At 41.2% G+C, this 22,533-nt stretch overlaps 1 protein-coding gene across 1 annotated transcript in view; it reads right to left on the reverse strand.

The window, feature by feature from the left end:
- The window catches only part of LOC139462560 (uncharacterized), a 63,230-nt gene that overhangs the window by 28,001 nt on the left and 12,696 nt on the right, over positions 1-22,533 (reverse strand). The window contains exons 2-4 of the mRNA XM_071244381.1: positions 3,855-4,195; positions 3,085-3,213; positions 1,072-1,266 (exon numbers count right to left, since the gene is read on the reverse strand). Of these exons, the coding sequence (XP_071100482.1) occupies positions 1,072-1,266; positions 3,085-3,213; positions 3,855-4,133 (603 nt within the window). The 5' untranslated portion in view covers positions 4,134-4,195. The remainder of the gene's footprint in view (positions 1-1,071; positions 1,267-3,084; positions 3,214-3,854; positions 4,196-22,533) is intronic.

Genomic DNA, 22,533 nt, shown 5'->3' on the forward strand with positions numbered 1-22,533 from the left:
TACATACTGTTTAACATTATCAACACTTCAGACATTAATAATAGGTTCTCTTTTCCTTTAATGATGTCCGTCAACCAAGTTTTATTGAGCATGGTATTATCCATGAGGAAATAACGTCATAATGTCATGTGTTTTGTTGGATTATGAAGAAGAGATCTTTTCATTCAGTGCATAATTTTTTATCAAAAAGAACATTCTTGAAAGAGGAAACTAAGGCCTGGCCCTATAGGAAGACACAATCTAACAGTTACTAACGAGAGGTGTTTGCAACTACTGTAGTTCCTCTATCACACACCAGGGCCTCTAAATACACACCAGCCTCCAATACACACCAGCCTCCAATACACACCAGCCTCCAATACACACTGGGCCTCTAATACACACCAGCCTCCAATACACACCGGGCCTCCAATACACACCAGCCTTCAATACACACCGGGCCTCGAATACACACCAGCCTCCAATACACACCGGGCCTCCAATACACACCAGCCTCCAATACACACCAGCCTCCAATACACATCGGGCCTCCAATACACACCAGCCTCCAATACACACCGGCCTCCAATACACACCAGCCTCCAATGGCAGGTCCGTCCTGATGAAGGTTTGGTCTACAATAGTTATTCCCTTGGGACGAAATAGCCTTGTACAAATCTTCCCCGGGGAAGAACTGGCTCGGGGGATGTGTAGCCTGTTACACCAGGTCTCTCATGCTGTGATATGTTGATGATTAATAATGACCATATTCTGCACTTGCACACTGTGTATGACTGTAGAATTTGTGATTCGGCAAGGTAGTGAGTTATCACTGTGCCAGCTTTGAACAGAATAGATGCTTGGTCACGGCTTGCGCGAAATTAATGGATACCCTGGCATCTAATAGGGGAAATATGGTAATGCAAAAACAGAAGCAGCCCCTTCACTGTCATTTCCTCAAAGTTTCTCCAGTCTTTACATTCCACATCTACATCCAGCCCAAACAATACTTCCAGACCTTGACCTTAATCAAGACAACGTCTGACGAGCCATCAACTAAATGTCTACATTGGAAATACACAGTAGTCTCACCAGCAACTTTCGGACAATTTTGATGTTTCCCTGCCATGCTGCCTGAAGTAACAGTCGATGTGATGACTCGGTGGTCTTCTCTACAGAATCCAGGAGTATCGTCTTGATGGAGGCCGACGCCACCTCCACTGCCACCTGGCCCTCGTAGTTCCGCAGTGTCGGGTCGGCGCCATGCTTCAGCAGCAGTTGCACGATCTAGATGGGAGAGAGATATTGATGGAAACAAATTCCTTCTTTCAATACCACACAGGCACTTTCAATACCACACAGGCACTACAAGACCACATAGGCACTTTCAATACCACAGAGGCACTCTTAATACGATACAGGCACTATAATACCACATAGGCACTTTCAATACCACACAGGCACTACAATACCACATAGACACTTTCAATACCACTAAGGCACTACAATACCACACAGGCACTTTCAATACCACACAGGCACTACAATACCACATAGGCACTTCAATACCACACAGGCACTACAATACCACACAGGCACTCTTAATACCACACAAGCACTTTCAATACCACACAGGCACTTTCAATACCACACAGGCACTACAATACCACATAGGCACTTTCAATACAACACAGGCACTACAATACCACACAAACACTTTCAATACCACTAAGGCACTACAATACCACATAGGCACTTTCAATACCACACAGGCACTACAATACCACACAGGCACTCTTAATACCACACAGGCACTACAATACCACATAGGTACTTTCAATACCATACAGGGACTTTCAAGACCACATATGCACTTTCAATCCCACACAGGCATTTTCAAGACCACATAGACAGTTTCAGTACCACATAAGCACTTTCAGTACCATATAAGCACATGGCACCAGGTCAAAGAAGATCTGAACATCTAAAAGGAGTACCTGTACACTGTGAGTCTACAGTATTTCACAATATTGGTGGGGCAGTGGGGTGGCCTAGTGGTTAAAGTGTTTGCTCGTCATGCCGAAGGCCCAGGTTCGATTCCCCACATGGATACAATGGGTGGAGCCCTGCTGGGATACTGCTGGAATATTGCCAAAAGCACTGAAAGCCACAATATTGGTAAGTAAATGTTGTTTGGCGCCACAGTCAGTTATATTCCAGCTATATCACAGGAGCCGAGCTCATCAGCGCTGAGCCAGGCCAGCCAGCGACAGAGACGTCGGCAGAAACATCACAAGTCTTCGAAATTAATGGGGGGTCCAATGGTCCTTGAGGTTTGCTCCTGTTGTATTTAAATCAAGGGACTTTAATTTTTAACATGACTTGACTATCATGAACTTTCAATACAAGCTTCAGAGACTGGCACGACACAGGCACATGGCAATAGATCAAAGAATGTGACCTTAAAGGAAGCCACTGTTCACTCCCACTTTATTGATAAAGACAAAGCATCGCATTTAAATTGTCACCCTACTATTTCTAACTCAGGTCGAGTAGGAGATAGTTGGGTCATCTCAGATTCCATATTGAAACTGGATTAACTAGTTTCACTCGTTCACATGACTATTACACAACCAGGGTTATTTTGCAAAATCAACCAAACTTGATGAGTTGGGATCTGGCTTTACACATCTTTACTCTGCTGATTGAGGTATTATGTAGACGACAAAATAACCAGAGTATATTTCAATGTTTGTTTGTTGTCTAAGACCATTCAGACATATTCCACCCATTTGAAGTTGGGCTGTAGATAACTGAGTCCAGATAATCAAGAGATTGATATTATTAGCAACTATCCATGCCATCAGGGTATGATGACACACTATCAAACAAGTCACTGAGCCTGACCCCAGGCGCCCTATCCATTACGTGGCCTCTTACAACCAGAACTGGTTGCTTGGGACTAACCCTATGTTGGGATCCCCATGCGTAAATATCAATAAAACACTTAACAGCATAGGCTAACAGGTAACAAACAGGTAGGTGATATGTGTCTGGTGTCTATCAATCTGACATGATGTAACTGTGCCAGTACTTGCTACAGACCTTTGCGTGCCCCTTCTTGGCTGCCCAGATGAGAGGTGTATTCCCGGTCCGCTTGTCCTTGGCATCAATGCTGATGATGACGTCACTCCTTCCCTGGAGGAAGTGCTCAATCTTGTCATACTCCCCATCCTGGAAACACATGATACATGGCTACATATGTTGTGACATCCACCTGTGTGATCAGCCATTCCTTAATACCGTATACCACCATCCATAATATTATCCCCTCCTGAAGAAACCTTCAAAATCGATGGTAATTTACCCTGTCTCTTATCTGATCAAGACTGAAGCTGAGCTCCTACCATTGTAACTGTTTCATTTAAAACCTGTGTGACCAGCCAAAACATCAACGACAGACCTACACTAAGAGATGTAAACACGGGACATCGATACACCATACTCCTGCCTTGGCAGCCATATTGAAAATCAAAATCGAAGTTCTTGAAAAAAATTAGTCAAGAGTTTTTCAGAGGTGATGATGATTACAGTGCAAAAAAATGAATTTAGGATCTAGGATCATGGTCCAAAGTGCAAAGGTCCCAAATTTAAAATATTGCGATAAAACAGAACATATGTGTTGAGGATTTGAACTTCTTGAGCAAATTCAGGTGTCATCATTGGCGAAACAAGCATGTGAAGTTTCAGCTTCATTGGTCCAGTGGTTTACAATCACTGATGCTGATGGACACTGGACAAGAAGGCCATGACATAATCTCACTAAACTTTCAGACAGGTGAGCAAAAAAGAACATTCAAATATAGTAGACCTACCCTAGCTGCAGCAAGAAACAGCTCATCAAAGTCAGGTCCACCTGCAAGAATGGTCGATGCGATGTCATAATACTTGGCAGAGTTTAGGCGGTTCTTCCTCTGTGCTGCTGCCAGATTGGAATACGATGATGATGACAACTGACCAACAACGCTTCCTGACCCATTGTCTCTCCTGGAGCTACCTCCCTGTATGATGGCTCGTGTTGGTGATGGCAGACGAACCGATGGCGCCATGGGACTGTTTTGGCTGTTCTGGGACTCTGAAGACTCTGGCATCATGTAGATTCCCCCTCTGGCTCTTCATCCTCACGTAGTGGTGGCTACACTCCCTTCACAACGCACTGCAAATATAGACAGGGTTGTAGGCATCTAATTTGGTGTTTGTTTGTTTGTTTGTTTGTTTGTTGTTTTATGACACACTCAGCAATATTGATTGAACAGATCTATTCAATTGGGATACATTAACCAAGTCAGCATGCCTGACCACCCGATCCTGTTAGTTGCATCATATGAGGCCAATGAAGACCAAGTCTAACTCTAATTTGATGAAATTCTGATGAACATGTAACACCATACATTTGGAAAACACTGGTATATTGTGTTTTTTCTAAATCATTCATAGATTCATCTTGTTAGCAAAGTTTACATAAGTGACAAGTCAAATTTAAATTATGATATTTAGAGATAAGCAACTGTTTTCTGGGATCAAAGCGAAACTTTTCGGGACCAACTTCCTATGTAGATCTATAATGCACCTATTACTCATACTCATAGCAAAATGGTGGACGATTACAAAGTTGTCAAATATGTTTGGGGGAAGTTGTCCTTTTTAATGCAGGTTCAAAAGAAACTATTGATGAAAGAACACATGCAATATATTGTGGTACGTATCACAATGCATGAATCATTATTTCAACAAATTGCAATACAAAAGTCAGGCCAATACCCATCACTACAACATACAGTATATGGCCATCCATAATGTGACAGCCCCCACCCTGTAACAATATCAAATGTTTCAATAATTTTACTTCTTAATATTTACTGTGTAAGAGGGATGATGGGGTAGCCTAGTGTTTAAAGCATTTGCCGAAGACTCGGGTTTGTTTCCCCACATTGGCCCAATGTGTGAAGCCCATTTCTGGTGTACCGTGCCGTGATATTGGTGGAATACAGGTAAAAGCAGCGCAAAACCACATTTACTCACCCATTTACCCACTGTTTAAGAAGAAAGAATGTCATACCACGGAATCATATTTATTAGTAAGTTTCCATCAATTTCACCTTTCGATAGAATACAATAAAATAATTCTTTGATACTGTATACCGCCATCTATAATATGATCCCACCCTGTAGAAACCTTCAAAATCGATGGTAATTTACCCTGTCTCTAATCTGATCCAGACTGAAGCAGCGCTCCTACCATTGCAACTGTTTCATTAAAAACATGTGTTTGTCTTCTGGGTATCTTACTGTCCTCTGTGGTATGCATAACTCATGTCATGTTGTCTTGACACTGTGCAATACGACATGGAGATCATAAAATACTGTTTGTTAATGAAGTAAAAAAATAAGAACATGTGTTAAGTTCTAAGTCATTCATTCATGCATTCCCACACCAACACACACTTCTCATAAATTAATTCATACACATCATGAGCCTGAATATTATCAAACATATCTGACATGTGTACAACTAGTTATCTACTATATGTAGTGAGTCAACTCGAAATGTTCATTTCTGGATCAGTGGTATTCACCAGTCTTTCAATTCATATAAAACCTAAATGAAAAAAGAAGTGGTTGTGCTATCATATTAATGAAAACATCACAGACATTAAAGATGCTCTTGATATGATAAAAACTGCAGTAGAAGGAGAGGTTAAAAAGGTACAAGTGTGAATCTGTCTGAACTCCCTGTAAGTCTGAATGCCAGTCGGTATACATGAACTACTTGACTATAAAGTTTATGTACCTCTCCTCAATAAATGACCCATTTCTAAACCCACACCTGACCCATTACCAGCCAGACTTGACTGAAGGTAATAATGTTGAGGGTTGCTCCCATGACACTGGAACCTACTCCAGGTACATGTGAGGCTCACAAAGACAGCATGTCAACATGTCACTTAGAGTGATGTCCCTTTGTACCTAACTCTGAGATATTGACTTAACCTGAAAGAAGACCTAATTTGTCAGTCAGTTGGTCAGAGGAAAAGATTTTGCGGAATACTTCCTGACAACTGACCTACTTTCAGCAGAGTCTTGATAAACTGTAACCTGTTCTTTCAGAACTATACAAGCTGACTATTTGGGATGATAATAAATGACAAAATTTCAGCTCAACTGCAAGATCTTTTTACTCTTAGGTGAACGAAAAAAGGTTTAACCAAACATTCAAGATTATTGCACTTGTATAGCAATGTTCTTGTACTAGTCTGGACTAATGCCAGTTTTATAGTGCCAGCCCACTGTGTGAGTGAGTGAGTGAGTTTTACGCAGCTTTTAGCACTATTCCAGTGGGACACCAGAAATGAGCGTCACACATTGTACCCTTGTCGGTAATCGAATGCAGGTCTTCGGCATGACAAGTGAACGATTTAACCTGAAGGCTACCTGACCACCCCGCTAGCCCACTGAGATACCATGCTGCAGTTTAACATGGATACCTCCCTTTGGTGAAGGCACATGGAACAGGTGTGATGCTTACTGCCAGGAATCCTAATGAGAGCAAATCTGGGATTTAAACCAAGTCAAACAAATCCTGACAAAGATTTGGAACAAAACCCAGAAAATAACAGTCCCTTGGTTCACATAGCCACTCATATCAGAAGAAGGGAAATAGGCGGTTACTCTGTTTGATGTTTGTTCGTTTGTTGTTAACGCCGCACGCAGAAATATTCGAGCTATATGATGGCGGTCTGTAAATAATCAGGTCTGGACCAGACAATCCAGTGATTGACATCATGAGCATCGATCCACGCAACTGTGACAGGATAACATGCATCAACCAAGTCAGCAAGCCTGACCACCTGATCCCGTAAACTGCCTTTTACGACAAGCATAGTCACCTTTTAGGGCAAGCATGGGTTGCTCAAGACCTGTTCTACCCTGGATCTTTACGGGTCTGATGTTTAAATGAGGTTCTCAGGTGGAAAACATACAGAATATCATATGAAACACACCAGTCCACACAACATTAGCACTATGGGTATTGCAGTAGACAAACGATGGCCATGACACTAACATCAGTTGAAAAGTGGTTCTAATATGACTGCTTAGCTTATTATAAAGCTGGACATAAAGAAAAAGTTTAAAAGACATAATCACATTTGCACCAGAAAACTTTCACTAGCATATTGTCTCTCAGTACAGTTAAATCTACATATGCACACTTAATACTTCTTGACACAAACAATTTAACATCTGGATTGTAATCAACGCCATAAAAACTCAAAAACTCTTTGTTGCCAAAATAACAGCAAGTGCTTTTAGCGCCTTCCTTTCCAATGTCTATCCAAGCTGATGGCAGCCATTAAGGACATTAAATCAGTTAACGTTCTGTTATAGAGGAAAAACTACACATGCTTGTAAACTAGGTCAGGCAATTGATATTCCTCTATCTTAATCTGACCTGTCAACATATCCTTGTGGACAGAAACCAATTACAAAGTGAAATCTGGTTTCAGATGACTTAGCATTCCTGTAAAGGCACGGACGACTATCAACAAACAGAGAATCGCACCCGAGTGTCTGTTGATATCAAATATATCAACATGAGTTGACAGCAGTTAAAAACTGTGAGTGAGTGAGTGAGTATGTTTTAGGCCGCTTTTAGCAATATTCCAGCGATATCACGGCGGGGGACACCAGAAATGGGCTTCACACATTGTACCCATGTCGGAAATCGAACCCGGGTCTTCGGCGTGATGAGCGAACGCTTTAACCACTAGGCTACCCGACCGCCCCTAAAAACTGTGATGATATATATTTGATATTAAAAGACACAAGGATGAGATACCATTTATCATCTCAAATCATTTTTCTTACTTACAAGAATCTAATTACCAACTTCTTGAATGTAAAAAACATAGTTTCAGTGTCAGAGAGTGATGTCATTAGCTTGTGATGTCATGGTAACTGATTAAGTCACAATGGCCTGCAAAGCATTGTGATGCAATTTCTTTGTAGCGATATCTCCTGCGATATGTCACTTGATCTTTCCAAACGATATCTCCGGTGGAAACAACTTCTGGATGATAAATTGAGAATCTCCCCCAAGTCTACATGAGTCAATAAAAGTTTAAAACTCAAAGGCTTGCTGAGGAGTTTGAAACTTTTATTGACAAGTGTTGATGTATTTGATATCAAAAGACTCAATGGTGAGATTCTATTTATCATCCAACATCATTCTTCCAACTTTTTCAGTTGTTATTTGATTTATTTGGTAACCGATGACATAACAATGGTCTGCAAAGCATTGTGATGCCATTTCATTGCAGCGATATCTACAATGTAGATAGGCAGGCAGGGTAACAACAAGTACCATCTTTTGCTATGACACAGCCGGCGATTGAACCCTCAATCTTCTGCTCTCCAGGCAAGAGAAGCAGAAAGTGAAGAATACTATCAACATCACAGCCATAATGACTGTATGGCTTTTCACCTCTTTTAGCCATATTCCAGCAATTCAGTGTCTGACACCACAAATGGACTTCAAACACTGTAGCTACATCCTTGTGTGGGACTAAAACTGGGCCTTTTAAGGGATACCCTAAATTCTAAACTTTTAAGAATATGGTTATAACAAGGACCCCTTTATTGTCATTTTAACAATATTCCATCAGGCTATCAATCATTTTCTGGTTTGCAGACTCCATTATTTACATAACAATAATATTGCTGGTCGCAGTTAAGGATTATAAAATTAATCATAGTGACATGCTGTCTGTTATCCATAGCCTGCTTGCTACCTTTGTTTGCTGTTTAATGCCAGACTTAGCAATATTTCGGCTATATTTTGGGACAAGACAATCCAGTGACTGATATTGTGAACAACAATCCATGTCATCGGGGTACAATGACATGCAATCAACCAAGTCACCGAGCCTCGCCTTTAAAGGTCAGGACTTCTGCAGGACTCTCCCCATACTTAGCAGCCATTACAGCCACACAATCCCCCAAACCAAGTAAGCAGGATACCAACACACATGCTCACAATGTAACCAAACATACCTGAGCATATATCTCACTGGAGACCAATAGAGCCCTAATATCCTTTAAAGAAAATTTATCTTAAAAAATCCATCAGGATTTTAAATAATTTGGTGAAAGGTACAAGACGTGTCATGGCAGTTGCATGACTGACTGTGTAGCTGTGATATAGATATTGTAATGAGGCCCCCTGGGTGTGTGTTATCAACAATCACACCGGTATACATCCTGGCCCTGTAGCATCACAACTAGGATCACACATTTCAATAACTGGTGGGAAAATATGGCAAGATAAGAAGATATGAGACTCCTGATTGACCTACGTAAGGTCATGACATATTTGCTATTGGTGAAACATCAAATGTCTTGACACCTAGATCCAGGATCCTTCCTTGCAGTGTTAAATGACCCTCTCTGTGATGCTATGCTGCAGGGGTTGGCAGGCAAATTGGGACAAAATCATTACTATGTTCAAAATTGGGATTTCTTTTCAGTGCAACAATTTTTCAAATTCAGAGGCATTTTAACAATGTTTTTTGAGATTGTAATCAAGGCAATAATATAAAACTTAGCATTATTATCTCATCCTATTCATTGGTCCAGTTATCAGTGAAATACAGGCTATAACCTTAGTTGTTATATTATCATAATTATTAATTCCGATTTAGGAATTATGAAAGACTTTTGCTGCAGGTTTGGGGCCGAATATAAGACTATAATCAGGTCTGGAAAAATCTCTGATACTGACAAAGTAATTGATAAATTATCTCAAGAAATATACTGCAAAAACAGCTCTCAATGCCGACAGTTATATACAGGGATTGACCTAGGATTCGAGACAAAGCACCTGGCAGACACGTTTTAAAAAAGTATTATTTTGTTAAACTTGAGACTTTTTTAATTTCTTATTTTCTTAAATCGAGAGGTATGAGCATTTGAAATATTATCCTTGAATTTCTTATCCATCATAAATCTCTAGCTCTAATACCTCATGAGAGAAATTTGAAGCTTAGTGAACCCAGATCCAGCCGAGCCAGGATACCAGATAAGACTTACAATGCAAGGGTGAGGTTGTTCTAGGTACATGTATGTCCGTAACTTGTGTAGTTGACAAGCTGGTAGAAACATTAGGAACATCAAAACATCAAAACAACGTTACGACATATCATGCCAATCAGTGATGTTATGTATATCCTGCTTATAGCTCACCAGACTGCCTCACGTCACCAGCACTACTCCAGCGTGATCGTGATCGGGATTGTACTGGGTCACACATGTGTCTCATTGTTGTTGTTTTGTCGACACACTGGTCAAAGCTACAGTCAAACCACACTGACATGGATACACTAAAACAATAGTATTGCAATAGAAATTTATCATATAGCTATCATTTGAATATACAGTTTAGAAAGTGAAAAACAGTCTTGATACATCGGCATACTTGGGTCAATTTTGGATCTCTAGTTAATAAACTTAACATGGATTCTGCGAAAACAATTGCATAATTTATATAAAAAACAACAATTTCCAGCAGGATAACATTAAGTGATGCAGCCTGATCTTTTGAAAATCACTGGACCCCACAGACATGAAGCAAAGATACTAAATTTGTATTATTAAGATATGTTCATAAATATAACGAATAAGAAATAGGTCATCAGATCCCCTTCACCCCCCAACTCTGAGTCTAAATAAGTCTGTTCTGGGTATATTTGGGTTAATTTAAATCGTGATCATGGAACATTCATATTTCCTATTATCTTAATTTATTGCACTATGTTACACAGATTACCAAAATAAATGGTTATGTTGTTAACCTACCATAAGAATATTAAGGGTGCGGTGGGGTAGCCTTGTGGTCAAAGCGTTCACTCATCACGCCTGGGAATTGATTCCCCTGCTGTGATATGGCTGGAATATTACTAAAAACGGGCATAAAGCCATACTCACTCACTTACTAATAATATAAAGGTTAAAACTGAAACTATGGGTTAGTCAAGTTTCAGAAAACAAGGGAATGGTGGGCGAGGCCTTCAGGTCCTAATGAGGTGTGACACACTGAGCCAGGTGTGATACCGAGGTGTGATACTGAAGCTTATGGTACACATTTAGCCTTTAGCTGTTTCTTAATACTTCACAATCTGTCAATTATAGGTCACATACCGGCAGTACTTGTTTCCTGAGGGTTGATAACTTAGGTGTATTGCCACTGGATAACTTTTGTTGAATAGACAGCATTTCAATAGCTACAAGAGCACATGTGTATATTCTTTCTCATTCCACAATTAGCAGTTCATCTAGGACGCATGGCCATTCAGAACGTGTATTTATAAGTAAAACTGACGCAACTCCAGGTCATTATGCAAATGATAAAGAAATTACATATACATATATATCTGTGTATATATATACACAGGGTTTTACCTTGTCTTACCAAAGTGGGTGTCCCCCTATAATTAATTGTTAGGGTCCTTGCAGGCAGTATGAGGGTCCTGTAAAGTAGTGAAATGCTGTAGTGTACTGTTCATTGTGATAATTACTTCAGAGCCTGGTATGAATCATGTGGACGCTGTAGGTTTTATGAACATAATTGTGAGTCCCGAGGGACACAGGATATCTATTTTTCTGCGTCCGTTCTCTATATTTGTGCATACTGGAAGCCCATTTATGCGTCGTGTAAAACCCTGTATATATAACATCGTTCAAGTCGATGAAGTCGATTCTGGAAGGAGAATCAACAGATGCTCATGATTTCTCCATTACTTATGGTCCCTGGTGCTTGAGCCTCATACCTAAGACTGTGGGTTTCTCCAAAGTGGTAAACATCGGAACAACCTTCGTCACATTGGACTCCAACCTCAAACTGACCCAAACGTCATTATTGAAGGGTCTGAGCATGTTGACAATGTGATTAACAGCTGAAGGACATTTATGCCTATGTCACACTGATTCAGTGTTTTATTAAATCGAGAAAATGATGACGACTATTAAAAACAATGAAAAGTGCAAGAATGAAGGTGATGGCAAAAGCTACCCAAACCACACGCCTGAACACAACCAGTGGTTTAGCCTATGTATATGCAATACATGACAAGTAACTGTCGATCTGGGTACAAAGTCATTCATTCCAGATGCAACTGAACAGCCCTCTTGGAAGTAGAATAAGCAAAGGTTTTTTTAAATACTTTTATCCCCTATGATCTCTGTGACCCTGCAATAATTCACAGAGTATACATAAACACTTAACATTAAAAAAAGTCCACATAACTTTTGAGAAAGGCCCTAAAACATTAAAGTTGGGTGTCCGTTTTCAACTTACCCGTTATCAAACGTGAGCAGACCATGTGAACACTGGGACAAAAATTACCTCCACCTATAAACCCAGCAGTATCTCCGACCAGTCAAGACTTGTCAACAAAAAATCTCCATTACCCGAAAAATGAGACAGTCAAAGGGTCAGCCAATGGTATTAACTATTCATCCGGCTGACATCATTGGATGTGCCGGCCTGAACAAAAGACAGGATTACGTGGTCACTGGTGGGAGGAGGTATCAGAATAGGTCAGTGAGAAATGACCAGACCAGGTGTATTGTACTTGGGATGATTAGCGGTCACTTGGTGGTTGGATTAAAGTGGGTCTCGTTTCAACTTGCTTCAGTGTGGTTTTACCTGTCACTTGACATCTTAGAACTTGGGGGAATCCCCTTGCCCTTCCCCTTTCATCACAACGGAAGTATCTCGTCCTGTGGCATATCGTGTTTCCAAAAGATACACAACTTTAATGAAGGTAAAGAACACCCCATTCTTTCATATTACTACATTTAATGTGTCATGGCATGACAGATTAATTATAAGGCCACACTTAATTAATGTCATGCTTCTAGGATTTGTTCCAGCTTTTCCACTCAAGGTCGGTCAAAATAAAAATAAATAGCTATGTCAATCATTTATTTATTCATATATTTATTTATATGAAAGTCATTCTGCCATGAAGTTATAACTGCAGCTGGCTTCTTGTATCACTGATATTAATGCAGACAAGGAATTTATAAAAAAAGATTTGTGTGTGTGTGTGTGTGTGTGTGTGTGTGTGTGTGAGGTGTGTGTGAGAGGTGTGTGTGTGCGAATGTGTGTGTGTGTGAGAGAGAGATGTGTGTGTGCGAATGTGTGTGTGTGAGAGAGGTGTGTGCGTGCGTACGTGCGTGCCTGCGTGCCTGCGTGCGTCTGTGTCTGTGTTCTTCTACTAGTCGGGACTGGTGCGGTTTGATGCCACAGTTTAACATGAATCATCACTCAGACACAGTATACTGACTCCGAGCCATGAAGTTATAACTGCAGCTGGCTTCTTGTATCACTTTTATTAATGCAGACAAGGAATTTATAAAAAAAATTGTGTGTGTGAGAGAGGTGTGTGTGTGCGTGCGTGCGTGCGTGCGTGCGTGCGTGTGTCCGGTGTGTGTGTGTGTGTGTCTGTGTCTGTGTGCTTCTACTAGTCGGGACTGGTGCGGTTTGATGCCACAGTTTAACATGAATCATCACTCAGACACAGTATACTGACTCCGAGCTGACAAGTACCATCGTTTAAAGTCTTTTGCTATGTACGGCCAGCGATGGAACCCTCGATCTTCTGCTCTCCGGGCAAGAGAAGCGGGACATGAAGATCACCATGAACATCACAGCCATTAATGACCAGAGCCAGGCCAATCAGTGTTTATAACAGCACAATGACCCACATCATTGGGGAGCATATAACAATTACCATTGTTACGCCCATCAAAAGCATCAGGTACTGAGGACTTATTGTGTTGTGGAAGACCTTCCCCATAATAAAAGATACTGGCAATTTGTTCAGAAAATATTAAAATGGTACTTTTAAAAATCGGAGTCTAATCTGTGAAAGTTAATTGGAGATTGTTTTTCATAAATCTGCAGAAATACTGCATGTGTTAAATAATGTCACTCCTTAATCAACAGCTGGTGAAAACTGGACAGTTCTCTCCCTTGTATACAAGCTTGTTAAAGCCACCATACAAGAACACACTTTCCTGTATCTGACTGGGACTTCCATGTTGCCCCCACTGTTCTCCTCCAGGGACTGAGCACTGACATGAAGGCTAGACAAGGAAGCTGTTCAAGGACACACATCAGTCAATATGAGGAAATATGTTGTGTTGAGTCCTGGTTAGCTGTGGCATAGAACAAACGAGGACTGGGCAGAGTCCAAATTTACCACCCGGGTACCCATCCCCCTATTACCCGACCCTACCCGGATTCCGCTGTAGGTCTCAAGAGGTAGGTACAAACTGCCCAGTTGGGAAAAGTTTGACCGTAGCTCTGGTAAAATGTGATTAGATACATGTAGGAAATGATCTGGTGTAAACACTGAAGTTGACTGAAGTTTTTTGGAACATATAAAAGTCAGAAGGAACGGGAGTAGTAGTCAGGAAGAACTGAGAACATTAGTGACTTGTAGTTTCAACATAGAGGTTTAGATCATTTTTTTCATTAAACAATATATCACGTGACTAACAACGGGTAGTCCTGTGGGTACCCGGGTCCTACTCAGTACCCACCCGACCCGAGTACCCAAGTTACCCGTCCCAGCCCTAGAACAAACACTTCATTACCTATCTTCATCACCTTGAAAGGTCTGGTGTAAACATATAGTGACACATACAAAACAAGTAACTCCCAGCAATGCCACAAGGGAAGCTCACAACCTATGTTATTAGTGACCTTTGACCATACTGTAGCTAGTTATACAGCCCGTTATTCCAGGTAAAGAAAACCAAGTCAATAATTCTGTAACCAACTGAATCTGGACCAGACAAACCTGTGATTGACAACATGAGCTACGTCTGCGCCTGTGAGACTGATTCAGTTCTGCAATACGTGACAGCCTAATGTTGGAGGAAAGTCAAATGTGATGAACGGCTTAGACTTTATCCCTTTGTTTAGGTGAGGTGAGGTGAAGTAGAGTTTAACATTCCATTCATGATGGATTCTCGTTTGGAACTGTTCTTCTTGAAAAATAGAGCAAGTTTAGAAAAATATAGAAAGAAAAAGACATGAAGACAAGAAACTTTTACAGATAACAACTTGTTTATTGCTTGTAATGTCCATTCAGGGCTAGTTTTGCCCTAAATGCCTATAAAAGATTTGAAACTTTGTTCAGATAAGATTTTCTCCCACAGCTAAATGAGAACAACAACTATCTATATACATATGACATCTGTTGTGTGATGTAGCTAAAATGAACAACAATCTCATACAAATTCTACTTGGAACGGTACTCTAAATACTGGGGCTGGGATGAGTACAAATTTACTACCTGGGTACCCACCCACCTATTACCTGACCGTGCCTGGATACTCGATGTAGGGAGGTACAAACTGTCCGATTGGGAATAGTTTGACTGTAGCCCTGGACAAAATGTATTTAGATACACATATAAAACGATCTGGTCATGCATACACTGAAGTTGACTGAAGTTTTATCTTTATTCAAACATATAAATGTCTGGGTGCATAGACAGAAAGAAATGCCAACATTACTGACTTGATATAGTTCAAGATCATTTTTGTCATTAAACAATATCATGTCAAATGACCAACCACGGGTCCGGGTAGTCTGTGGGTACCCGGGTCCTTCTCAGTACCCACCCGACCCGAGGACCCAAGTTACCCGTCCCAGCCCTAATAAATACAGTAAATGTTAAACTTGAAATCAACGCACATGATTAGTGGAAGCACAACAAGGGACTGACCTGTGAGATGAGATGTGTGCACAGTGAAGCCTAGTTGGCCGTGTGTAGTAGGTGACCGTACCTGCAGCAGAGTGCACATATGCCTCATCACACCGACAACCAGAGAAAAATCAATCATTGTTTCTTCCCAATTACTCACATTAAGATTTAATCAAAGCATGCAAGCCAATCAGGTTTTTTTACCACTGCCATCTGGATCTCAGCTATGGCGGGTGTGTGGTATGTCCTGTGGTGCAACGATCAATGAGGAGATTTAGAAAATAAATTTTGTAAACATCGGGGAAATAGAATTGTTTCTACTGCCTAACATCTTAGACCTGTACACAATACTCACAGCATTGTCTCAGTTTGCTGTACATTTTAGTAGTTTAGTCTATTTAGTCGGGGAGGCGCATCGACACTATGCAGCAAGAAAAGAAGATCTAATCTGATCTAATTATTGCTACTTGTTTAGGCACCCCTGGAAATTTTCCTTTTTTCCTTGTTTTAAAGATTTTCTTAACGTTTGTCAAATTGCTGTAGGTAATCCAAAAAAATTTTCAGTTGTTTCTAAGGAATATCTTTTTTTTTTAAACTAGTGCAAAAAAGTTGTTATAAAAAGTCTGAAAAAGATGGTCAAAATAGGCTTATGAGGAAACAACCACATCATTCATCTTCAGTGTTTTTTTTAGTTTTATATTTTAAATTCAAAGCAGCAGCATAGATCAAAACAAGAATAACAATTGTTCTGGCCTTATTTGCATCTTAGGGAATTCCTACAAAATTACAACCCAAACCAGACAAATCCCATATTGTAAAGATTATATTCTAAAATTCCCATTTATCCTGAAAAAGATATGCTTGTCTCCAGTGCCTCAACAATCAACCACTCATTAATATTTCACTTATTCTCCAATACCATCTGTCCACGACCTGGTAACACATCCAGGTTTTTGTATCCGGCATCTTATGCCTGTAATCAAGTGTTTCCTGCATATTTCATCACAACATATGTTTAACAATGGCCTCTTAATTTACAACAAAACAGTAAATGCCATGAATCATCTGTCTGGGGCAAGACTTGCATGTCAAACAGACATCACATTATGTCTGGCATTTCTAGATTATATTAACTAACTCAAGAGCTGCTTGAAATTCTTACAGCCTTATACAACCTGTATGTGTCCGGATTGCATGTAAACTGAATATCCATCTTCGAAGGGAAGTTGTAATATGATCTTAAATACACAATAAGCCTAAAAGCAGCAATTTGCACTCGGAACGATAAATACACAGAACCAACTTAGTCACTTAAGCCAGCTGTTAACAAAAATGACATTGCATAATATGCACATATATTTCCTGTAGCTCCTCACAGTGACGATTTTTCCCTTTGCCATGTACACAAACAGCAAGGTCAAGATGTCATGAAGTGGAGTTTGGAAGTTCTAATAAAAGCTGCTTTGGAACCCTTTTTGTGCTTAGATATCATTTAATGAAGACTTCATGGGTTCTATCTGTTGGTTATTTAATTTGGAAAACCAAGAAAAGACCTGAAATGACTTAAAGTCAGTTGCCCAGTGAGCGTGTCCACAGTCTGTACTCACACACATTGTGCATAGTGGTAGTGGGGCGGTAAGACATTTGGGAGGGATTATTCTTTTTAAGACTAGTTGGCCCTGCTGCCAAGTAGATTCTTTTTTCTTAAAACTTCCTCTGAGTCATGGTTTCTGTGTACTATCTATACTGACAAAAACCTGGTGTTCTATTTTTAGCCAATAACTGTTTTGGGTGTACCCTTTCGTTCAACATCCACAAAGGAAAATGTGATGTATTAAAAGTCAAAATGGATATGTATGTTCCCAAGCCCCTGAAGATAAAACAATCATTAACAGATTACAGCTCTGATACATCCCTTCAATAACATGATCTTGTTTGCCAAGCATACAGTTCTGTTTCCTTTAAATAATGAGAGTCCTCACTCTACCAAACTCAAGCAGCTGTTGTTCTGTTAACAAGAAACAGGCATCAACAGATGGAGGTCTGGCCAAGAAAGAGGACAATATAGTTTGAACCAATATGGAAACACCAGTCAGATAGCAGGACAGAGAGATCAAGTGAGGGATATTTGACACCGTTTATAACAATATTCCAGGGCTGAATGATGAACAGGAATACGCTAAAGAATTCTCAACTCATGTAAAACCAAAACTGAAACATAAGGCAAAAACTGTCTTCCTACACTCACAGACTTACTAAGTGTCCTTGTGTGCTCCACTCAGCTACACATGATTCCTGCCACGTCCCTCCCTCCGTGTCATCCCCTGTACAACACGGGGACATGCACCCCTATACAACCTGACAAGGTGGAGTGTAACACTGCTTGGTGATCCCCTGTACAACACGGGGACATGCACCCTATACAACCTGGCAAGGTGGAATGTAACACTGCTTGTTGATCCCCTGTACAACACGGGGACATGCACCCCTATACAACCTGACAAGGTGGAGTGTAACACTGCTTGGTGATCCCCTGTACAACACGGGGACATGCACCCTATACAACCTGACAAGGTGGAGTGTAACACTGCTTGCTGATCCCCTGTACAACACGGGGACATGCACCCTATACAACCTGACAAGGTGGAGGGTAACACTGCTTGGTGATCCCCTGTACAACACGGGGACATGCACCCTATACAACCTGACAAGGTGGAGTGTAACACTGCTTGGTAATCCCCTGTACAACACAGGGACATGCACCCTATACAACCTGACAAGGTGGAGTGTAACACTGCTTGGTAATCCCCTGTACAACACGGGGACATGCACCCTATACAACCTGACAAGGTGGAGTGTAACACTGCTTGGTGATCCCCTGTACAACACGGGGACATGCACCCCTATACAACCTGACAAGGTGGAGTGTAACACTGCTTGCTGATCCCCTGTACAACACGGGGACATGCACCCTATACAACCTGGCAAGGTGGAGGGTAACACTGCTTGGTGATCCCCTGTACAACACGGGGACATGCACCCTACACAACCTGACAAGGTGGAGTGTAACACTGCTTGCTGATCCCCTGTACAACACGGGGACATGCACCCTATACAACCTGACAAGGTGGAGTGTAACACTGCTTGGTGATCCCCTGTACAACACAGGGACATGCACCCTATACAACCTGACAAGGTGGAGTGTAACACTGCTTGCTGATCCCCTGTACAACACGGGGACATGCACCCTATACAACCTGACAAGGTGGAGGGTAACACTGCTTGCTGATCCCCTGTACAACATGGGGACATGCACCCCTATACAACCTGGCAAGGTGGAGTGTAACACTGCTTGCTGATCCCCTGTACAACATGGGGACATGCACCCCTATACAACCTGACAAGGTGGAGTGTAACACTGCTTGCTGATCCCCTGTACAACACGGGGACATGCACCCCTATACAACCTGACAAGGTGGAGTGTAACACTGCTTGCTGATCCCCTGTACAACACGGGGACATGCACCCTATACAACCTGACAAGGTGGAGTGTAACACTGCTTGGTGATCCCCTGTACAACACGGAGACATGCACCCTATACAACCTGGCAAGGTGGAGTGTAACACTGCTTGGTGATCCCCTGTACAACACGGGGACATGCACCCTATACAACCTGGCAAGGTGGAGTGTAACACTGCTTCTTGATCCCCTGTACAACACGGAGACATGCACCCTATACAACCTGACAAGGTGGAGGGTAACACTGCTTGGTGATACCCTGTACAACACGGGGACATGCACCCCTATACAAACTGACAAGGTGGAGTGTAACACTGCTTGGTGATCCCCTGTACAACACGGAGACATGCACCCTATACAACCTGACAAGGTGGAGGGTAACACTGCTTGGTGATCCCCTGTACAACACGGGGACATGCACCCCTATACAAACTGACAAGGTGGAGGGTAACACTGCTTGGTGATCCCCTGTACAACACGGAGACATGCACCCTATACAACCTGACAAGGTGGAGTGTAACACTGCTTGGTGATCCCCTGTACAACACGGAGACATGCACCCTATACAACCTGACAAGGTGGAGGGTAACACTGCTTGGTGATCCCCTGTACAACACGGGGACATGCACCCCTATACAAACTGACAAGGTGGAGTGTAACACTGCTTGGTGATCCCTCAACCAAAACACTCACAAAGGTAGTGGTTACTGCATGACCTTAAGAAGCTGTGACACTTAAAACTGGTGACATGATTGACAGCAGTGGAAACTGCTGAGATACCTTGTTAACTTGAAGTCAAGGCATGATAAGGCCCCTTTTGGACCTACAGGGTACACTTCACCATGAAAGACTTTGTTCATCTAAACAAGGACTGCTTTGTAGAACCAAACTACTGCAATACGCTTTTCATACTATACGTATTTCAATAGGTCTGTTATTATTTGGGTCATTCAACCAAAAGTCTACACAGAAGACTTTCAGTCACAAATTATGTTTGCCGTCTAAATAGATTGACAAAACGGAGGAAAGCTAAAGTGATTTTCTCTCACTTTGTTATCTCCCCTGTATCCATGACTACAAAATGGCGGCAACTGACCATGCTGAGTATTATTTAGTTTTGCATGTAGAAAACAGGATATGCATGTACAAACAGTGTCAACACTGTCAAACTAAAAAAATATGTATCGCAATACAGATACCTATATCGCAATATATTGCAATATAATTTCTTTTCTAATACACAGCACTAATTTAAACACATGGCTGTTTTGGACATCACCACACAAAACTGATGAGTAGGAAAGTCTAAACAATCTTAGAGGCTGACCGACAGCGCTGTTTTAATATTTGAACATAAGCAAGTCTTTGCCCCAAGCTGATTTTCAGTCCAAAACCTGCAAGTGTAGGAAAGAACAAAGGCAAGTTGCCAGCCACTAGAACATGTCTCCTATTAGTCAGTATTTTCAAATAATGTTTCAGTGACTCATCATGTTATGGAAGAGCTTTTCAAGTCAAACAGTTATCGATATGAAGTACTGTTTCTGGATATCATGGTGACAAAGTGAAACACACACATGACGTGACGTGACCATCTACGGCGGTGTACAAGTACCATCCTTTAAATCTGTTGATATGACACGGCCAAGAGATCGAACCACTGACATTCCGCTCTCTGGTGCAGACACTCTTTCCTGTAGACGATGGAGGCGTTTAGTAGGGGGAGTCACCAAATGTTGTTTTTATCAAAAGTTAATGACATATATGAAAGTGATTAAATGTCTGCCAGTTTTTCCAAATTGTACGTTAATTCATTTATCTTGAACAGATGTGAAAATTACCATCTGTACAGGGTTAGACATGGCCATTATTCTCTTTGTCCGTGTCTAGTGAAAATCCAGAGGGACTAGTTGTTTTCTTCTGAAATCTAGCTATTTTACATAAACCACTAGTCCGAAATGAAGTGCTGACTATTTGGATTTGACCAACAATGTCTACCCATGCTAAACACTGACTACTGAAACTAAACATGCTGTTGAGCATTTATTATGAGTGAGTGAGTAAAGTGAATTTATGGACGCTTTGAACAGTATATTATGTCATGCTGTGTCACATTATATGGGACGAAAGTCCACAATGACACATGTGGTAAACATCCATCACTTCATGGCATGGTGCTGACAGATCAAAATATAAATCAGGGCTAATCTTGACCTCTGAACAGCAACAAGTAACACATTAAACAACTAGGCCACCCTGCCCCGATTCATCTGAACAAATGACACATATTTGGATTGTTCCCGGTCAGTACATATGTATGTCAACAAATGGTCTGTTAATGTCCCTTCTCCCAGCAAGCCCGCGATACCTCCCACTGGTACTGTTATAGACAGGCAACTCTATAGACAGGCAGAACTATCACAACATCTCTGAAACAAGTCACCTGAGGTCAGCGAAATAGACGACCGATCACACAGAAATATACATATCACCGACACGGCCATGTTAACTGAATGAACATAGCATCAGTGACTCAATGGAAGATATATACAAGGGAGATAACTGATACACAGGGAAGACAACTGATATACAGGGGAGATAATTGATACTGACAGTACTCAGTTACCTTGGTTACAGCATATCATATCTATGTTTCCTTTTAAGGCAGCTAAGACCTGAAGCGACAAGAAGAAACAGCCTGTCACATAGCTGGCATATTGTTGAGTATGGAGTCAAACAACAAACGAAACAATCCAGTCCTAATCAAAAGCCCTGGTTCTTATTTACAAACTACACTCCTAGAAATGGCCCTGATAGAGGCCTGTTCTTAATAGAAACAATGTTAGAACTATTTCAATTTGAACCAAGAATAGGAACAGACAAAAACATAAGGATTTTAGAATATTTGCAAGGAAGTCTACAGGAACTGTCGACCAAATGACATACAATTTCTTTTGACCGCATGGAAAATTGTACTCTTCAAGCATAACCTTCAAACTAGAAATCTCCATCACCATCAGCCCAAACCAACACCCATCAAGGCCACAGTCATGGATTATTCAAGGGCATCCTGTAGTAATTAGGGGTTTTCCCATCTAACATGTCTCTATGGCATGGTTTGAGTGCACTGGGGAAGACATTAGCCCAAATCCATCGTTCCACTTTCAAAAAGATGTTCACTTTGAATCAAAAGGAAATTAA

The sequence above is a fragment of the Haliotis cracherodii genome, unplaced genomic scaffold (genome assembly GCF_022045235.1).
Source record: "Haliotis cracherodii isolate W230 unplaced genomic scaffold, xgHalCrac1.p SCAF_15, whole genome shotgun sequence".
In the NCBI taxonomy this organism is placed as follows: Eukaryota; Metazoa; Mollusca; class Gastropoda; order Lepetellida; family Haliotidae; genus Haliotis; species Haliotis cracherodii.